This window comes from Equus caballus, chromosome 8 (assembly GCF_041296265.1).
Source record: "Equus caballus isolate H_3958 breed thoroughbred chromosome 8, TB-T2T, whole genome shotgun sequence".
Classification (NCBI taxonomy): Eukaryota; Metazoa; Chordata; class Mammalia; order Perissodactyla; family Equidae; genus Equus; species Equus caballus.
This window is the reverse complement of record NC_091691.1, coordinates 31,495,924-31,502,860: the sequence shown is the minus strand read 5'-3', so window position 1 is coordinate 31,502,860 and position 6,937 is coordinate 31,495,924. Positions and strand designations below refer to the sequence as shown.

The window sequence follows — 6,937 nt, the reverse complement described above, 5'->3', positions numbered from 1 at the left end:
CTTACCCCCTTCTCAAGTATTTTATCAGCGGGCTGGCTGCTGGAATGGAACCTTCTCCATTTTGCTCACAGCTATAGCTCCAGGGCCTAGACAATAAACTGACGCATAGTACGCACTCAATAACATGAGTTGAATAAACCAATAATCTATCCATCTCTCTCTCTCATGAGCTTTGAATTTCTTGAGGGAAGGAGCCATTAATTTTTTAATTTCTGCCACTAGTGATAAACTTGGCATAGAATATGCTTCAATAAATGCTCGTTAAACAGCGATAAAATAGGGGTCGGCCTGGTGGCACGGCGGTTAAGTGCGCATGTTCTGCTTCGGTGGTCCAGGGTTTGCCGGTTCGGATCCCAGCTGCAGACATGGCACCGCTTGGCACACCATGCTGTGGCAGGCATCCCACATATAAAGTAGAGGAAGATGGGCACAGATGTTAGCTCAGGGCCAGTGTTCCTCAAAACAAACAAAAATAAATAGCAATAAAATAGAACCACAGTGCAGCTGGGGATATAAGACAAATGCTACTGTCTAGTACAAGGTACTACTGGAAAACCACAATGTTACAGAGAGTATGAATGAATGAAGGAGCGGGCACTCTGCTACGTGGGCTGGTCCCCAAAGGAGAAGAAAAGCAGAAATACTTGGCAACCGAGAACAGAACACCCAGAGCATTGGAAGTTGGGGAGGCAATGCAGGCCGTCCATGGAGCAGAATGCTGTGCTGGGTGCTAGTGAGAACCAAGGGAGCTACACGGGATCAGAAAAGAAAGCTAGAACCTGCTCCCTGGACTCACTCCTGAGTAGGGGGAGCACATGATCAATAGGCTGTTTTTAGGGCCTTATTTAAAAAATAAATAATTCATACACCTAGCAAATTGTCTAAACAATTAAAAGGATATGCCAAACGCTACAGAATAAGCACCCTTTACCCTGAACGCCCCCCATCCCCAATCTCCCTCCTCAGAGGCAGCTGCTGTTAAACACAACACGTTTGCAGGACATTCTGTGCGCACGTAGGCACACCAGCACCTACATTCTAGTAGCGTATTACACGAACAATCCTGCATCTTCTTACTTACTATGCCTTAGACCTTTCCAGTCCAGAATGTATAGCTCTCTTTTGTTAATAGCTGTACTCTATTCCACAGAATGTATGTATCACAATTCATCCAGTAAAAGGGGACCTGTGGAAGATTAGGTTACTTTGGGGTGTGGATGCTGCGGGCCGAGGGCAGAGCAGGGAAGAGTTGCTGCTCAGAACCTATGGCAGAGGGGTTCTCCTCTTCTCTCCCAAGGGCCCCTAATCACAGCCTCCAGTCTGGAGAGTGGAGAGGGCGCTGACACCGGATCTGAACACCTGACAGAAGTTAGAGTCAAGAGCAAGATCTAAGTCAGATCTCTAAAACTGGCGTAGTCGGGTGGCCTGTAGGTGAGCCTAGTGGGCGTGTTTTATGTTAATCTGAATTTAGATGCCCTAGGCATTGGAGGCGGTGGCATATGGACGCCTGGGTTCAGAGGTACCACCCACCACGGCCAGACAGCAGAATCACTTCACCTGACTGACCTCAGTCCCCACTAGAGTGAAGAGAGAAATAGAGCCTTGTGGTCAGTTAAGCCCCCCTGAGGCCTGCTGCCACATGTACAGCTGGCAGGGACATGACCAGAGAGTCACTGTGACGAAATGAGAGCTCTGAGAAGTCTTCTCCACTGAGAATAATCACAATAAAACAATCAGTGAGTGAGTGCAGGCGCCAGAGCCTATGTGCTTTCCAAATGTCACAACTGCCTTGGGAAAGGGGGTTACACATGAGGAATCTGTGGCACTGAGGGGTGAAGTCACTGGTCCCCATCACACAGCTAGGCGGGCACCTGAGTCCAGGCCCACAGGGCCACGGAGCACTGGGGTCCCAAGCACCCTGTCCTCTTGGCACCCAGCAGGCGCTTGGCAAAGCGTCCTAAGTGAGGTTCCCCACAATTTCCACCCAACCAAGTCTCCATGTGCAGGTGACACACACAAGGCCTGAGCACCTGGCTCTGGGTGAGGAGGGTGTGAAATGGGAGCCCAAGGCTGCAGGCCCATGTGGCCCCTGTGCCCCCATTTCTGCAGTGGAAGAAAAGATACCAAAACTGACCATGGACTTCTTAACTTTGTATAAAGTGTGCATTTTTTAGAAAAACTAGGTATTTTTTGTAATCATAAACTTTTTTTTCTTTTACAAAAGGAAAAAAACGTCTAAAAGTGAAAAGATAGAGAAAAGAACCGGCTGCCGGCCGCCTGCTTAGAGGAGTGCCAGGTGGAGCATCTGAGAGCATGAGGCCCAGGCCCTCCGGGAGACTGCGCTGTGCACAGGTGGTCACGGGCTGCAGGACAGCAGGGCGGTCTTCCCTCCACGTGCAGCTTTGGAACTCAGTGGCCAGGTGGACTCTCTGCAGACATGAATGGCGATTTTCACTGACAACCTCCACGCACACTCCATCCCTTCTAGTTCCTTCTACAGCATGAGGGAGTAGCGAGGAGAAGAAAACCTCTCCCTCTTAACACTGCTTGTTTCCCTTTTGTTTTGTTTTTTCCTCACACAAATGAAATACACAAAACTAGCATCTTATTTTAACTTGAATACCACTTTTCTATGAAACACAAACAAAAAGGTATATAAAAAAGTCATTTTATTATACTTTTTGTTTGATGGGTATCAGTGCCCTTTAAAATGCTACTATTCAAATACAAATGATTATGTTTACAAAGTATTTACAATTTCAGTCTTCTTCCTTTATATTTTAAAACACAACAGCTATCTGGTTACAACAGTTAAAAAAAATCATAAAGATTGCAAAAAGGAAAGCCTCTGCCTGATTAGGCACCAAATCTGCACAAGTGCTCGGATCCAACCTCCTGCTTCCCACGGGATGCTTTACAACAGTCTGGCCTTACTTACTTAGAACAGATGTCTCTGATTTAAAGAACAACTGCTTTCTACGGTGGCCAGTTGGAGTTTGACAGTGTTCTGGCTGCTGTCTTCATAATTTCTGTTCTGAAGATTTCTGTCAATCACTACATATTGTCTTGGTAAGACCCCTGGTTCACAAGGTCATGCAGGATTCTGCCAACTATAACGATCTGAGGCCTAGATGACTTCCTATACTTATTTTAATTCTTAAATATGGAAAGATTAACCTTTAAAACAGAAGGCCAGGAAAACACTATCCCTGAAGGAAGATTCTTACTTAAATCACTCTATTGAAGACTGCAGGTCAGTGGGGACATCTAGATGTTACTAAATCAAGTGATACAAGTAAAACTCTTTTCTGTACCACATTGTGCATTAGGGACTCGCTGAAGAAAACACACTTCAGAGACAAGAGACTGTCACTCACAAAGTAAGATAGAGCAGGAGTTCCACAATGCAAATATTCAGAACCCCAGTTCTGTTCTCTTAGGAACCTTTTGAGAGATGTATCTAAATTCTCTTCTAGTGTCTAGATTAATAAAAACTTCTATTCCGGCAGCTGTGTCTAGGGTAGTCTAAAATACGTGCACTCAACATTTTATCATCATCTAAAAGGAGACTGCCATGAAGAACAGGAAGAAATAGAACAAGGTGCACAAATTAAAATAGGCTCAAAAAAGAGGATTCCTATCTACGTTAGTTCTGCACATGTGAGGACAGAAAAGAGCAGGACTTTTCCTCGGTAACCAGACTCAAAGGTGCACAGAGAGCCTTCCTACGTGCCGCGCTCTCTCACGACAGCACGTGCCAAACCAGAACGAACAGGTTCAGTTACAGGAAAACAGATTATAGTACTGTCTTGATACGTTCAATTAAGTGAAATGTTAAATCCCTTCCATTTTTTCCAACACTTGATTTTTACTTTTTTAAAAATTTCTCACCAAGAGCTCAAAAATCAGCTGCCCAGTTGGCTTCACTAAGTACTGTCATATTATTGTCCACATAAATTAATGGGAAACAAATTACAAGACAAAATACTTCATGTCATTTGAAGTGATACAATGAGGAGGGAAGAGGTTAAATAAAATTAAAAAGGAAAAGGAAAAATATCTCAGTACACCATAACTGATCCTTAGTACACACAGACCTAACTCAATCTGATTTCCTCAACCAAGTAATGTAAAAGAGGCCCAGAGTCGGAGCAGAGAGGGTGTCACGGGACTTGCACCTTTTGCCGGGGTGAAAACTTACAGGTGAGCAGACATCATCAGCCAATCAAGGCCCTGCAATTGCTTCTATTACCTTGCTATAGTGAAAAATAACAACAGTAGCAGACATCGGCCTCCTCTTTTGCCCCTCAACTGGGCCCCTCCTCCACTGCACGAAGAACCACGAGCAAGCGCATCTGCTCACGTCTGAGACCCTGGCTCAGAAATCCGATGTTACAAATCTACAATGAAGAGTTTACTACGCCCACTTCTGTGGGTAGCACTTGTAGGTTTGTAAATAAACCACCCTGTATGAGGAGGTTTCTCACCTCTGCAGATCACGCGTGGGCTGGGCATGAAAGCAAGGGGGCGATGACAAGCGTCTGCTCTAAGCGCTCAATTTGCCGCCTCACCATGCACTCAGCAGTGACATCTGCAACATAACAAGACTTGAGCAGTGCTCTGGGCCCCAAACCAGCCCGAGACAGGAGCCTCACAAAGTCCACTGGAGCTGCTTCAGTGCACTAAGTCCTAACACGAGCTTTATCCAAAAGCTGGGAAAATATGGTGGATGTGCTGGGATGCGGAGCAGTCCCAAGGATTCCACACTGGCTGCTCTTTGGAATGAAAATTCAACCACAGATTGTGTCCTTTCATCACAAGCCAGGAGCATGTCATGAATGTGCTTTGATGGGTGTCAGTACTAAATATTTCCTTTAGAAGTTCAAACAAGTCACATTTTAGGAGGGAAGGAAGAAACTACATTGGCTTTCTCTGACCTGAGATGATCTACCTTAGCCAGTCTCTCTCCTCTCTAAGGACCTTGATGCATTTCCAGTTAAGTATAAAGAACCAAACAGAGGCAGATGCTGTCAAAGACCATGTTGTAGCCTCATAAAGTTTGTTTTATGACTCACTGCACATTCCAAATGGCTACTGTGATGTGCAAAACACGGTATACTAGCCAAGAAATTCTAAATGGCTTTCAAAACCCAGCACTATTGCTCTAGAGGAGAAACTAAAAGGTAAAAGGATTTACGAAAAATGGCCACTGTTACTTTTTCAATTAGTCACATAATACAGAAAAGGGGATGTTTAATGAGGATCGCTGTTCCAGCAGGATAGGACACATTCTAATAAAATTACATGACTTTGTTTCAATTAGAGCTTTCCAGGTGCTACACTTCACGTGCCACTGTCCAAGGTTTAACAATAAATAAAATCTACCTGACTTTGGCTGGATGGTGGAGTGCATAGGTGGCCCACCCTGAGGCCGCCCTGCTTTCCTGACTAGGGGCACGGAGGTTTGGTGGGCGTCTTTAACCTGACGGCAGGGACTCTCATTTGTAATTTGGGCTGCTGGTTTGGGCTATCAGAGCTGGCTGACACCTGTCCTGGGTTAGGAACACCAGGGGTCTGAAGCTGCGCCGCTGCTGTTGTCACAACTTGCTGCTGCATGAGTTTCTGCTGGACCACCTGTGCTGTCGCGGTCACTGCCGGGATCATCTGGACCTGCTGCCCAGCCGCTGTCGCCTGGGTGAGGGTCACAGTCTGTGGGGAAGCCTGAACCAAAACAGTTAGAAAATACACATTGCCTAGGAAATGCCGATCAAGTCACATGACAAACTAAAGCATCTTTGGGGTGGGGAGGGGGATTTGAGGAACTTAATTAGCAGGAATGCGTTTGTGAAATGTGAAAGCTACCTGAAATATCAAAAGATGACCTCTGGTTTCTAACAAAACAAAAGTAGAAAACTAAACTACTGTTGCTTTTAGGCTAAAATTGGATGCCTCTGGGAAAAAGGCCAGGGTTAACGACAAGGGACAACGGGTGGTGGTGGTAGCGTTCAGCTTTTAATACTATTTTGTTTCTTGAATTGACATGCCGGTGTGGTTTTGAACAAAATAAAATGCTTTTAAAGCACTCTTTCATATGGCCACATTTTATAGCAGTAAATAAAACGGTTAAGAGCCTGACCGCTCCTCGATTAAGAACGTTAAGTCAGAGCTGTCTCCAGGAGGACTTATACTTCTAGGTCCCAAGGTCACTGTGAGCAGATTCTATTTTCTTTCTTAGTTTCCTTAAAACTATGGTGTGGCGGCTTCAGCTTGTAGAACACATCTAAGCTTATGCTGAAGGAATGATCCTAGAAATGGACTCCTTCAGTGTATTTCACACTGAGTGTGAACATAGTTTGTTCAGGTGTTTTCCTGCTAGTCTAAGGACAGCAAAGGTTTTTCCCCAGAGCTAATTTTTTTCTATATTTTGAAAATCAAAATTAATTCTCTAATAACTAGAATTCTACTTCCTCAGGATGAAACCAAGAACTCTCCTAACCTAGGAAATGTGAAGTTTACTGAAAAGTCCACTTGGGAACTTCCCGGACGGCTGCATGTCCCCAAATCCTACCTGCTGCGAGGCAGAGGCCACCTGCTGGATGCTGGCCACAGGCGTTTGCTGCTGGACAACTTGAGGGAGCTTTGCAACCTTCGACAAAAGAAAAAAAGCCAAATGTAGAATTCAAAAGAATATGTGCACAAAAAGAGATTTGTCTCCCTTTCTTTCCTTCTCAGTTCTTTTTGTTTTTGGTGAGCAAGATTTGCCCTGGGGTAACACCCCCTGCCAATCCTCCTCTTTTTTTTTTGCTTGAGGATTAGCCCTGAGCTAAATCTGTGCCAAGCTTCCTCTATTTTGTATGTGAGACAATCACCACAGCATGGCTGGTGAGTGGAGTAGGCCCACGCCCAGGATCCAAACCCGCAAACCCGGGCCGCCAAA

General features: G+C 45.2%; 1 protein-coding gene across 48 annotated transcripts in view; it reads right to left on the bottom strand.

Annotated features, from left to right (window-relative positions):
• Positions 1 to 2,652: 2,652 nt before the first annotated feature.
• Positions 2,653 to 6,937, bottom strand: part of EP400 (E1A binding protein p400) — a 120,445-nt gene continuing 116,160 nt past the window's right edge. For all 48 annotated transcript variants that reach the window (XM_023647363.2, XM_070220468.1, XM_070220469.1 and 45 more), the window contains 2 exons: positions 6,569 to 6,646; positions 2,653 to 5,721 (listed from right to left, as the gene is read on the bottom strand). In XM_023647363.2, the coding sequence (XP_023503131.2) occupies positions 5,449 to 5,721; positions 6,569 to 6,646 (351 nt within the window). In that variant the 3' untranslated portion in view covers positions 2,653 to 5,448. The remainder of the gene's footprint in view (positions 5,722 to 6,568; positions 6,647 to 6,937) is intronic.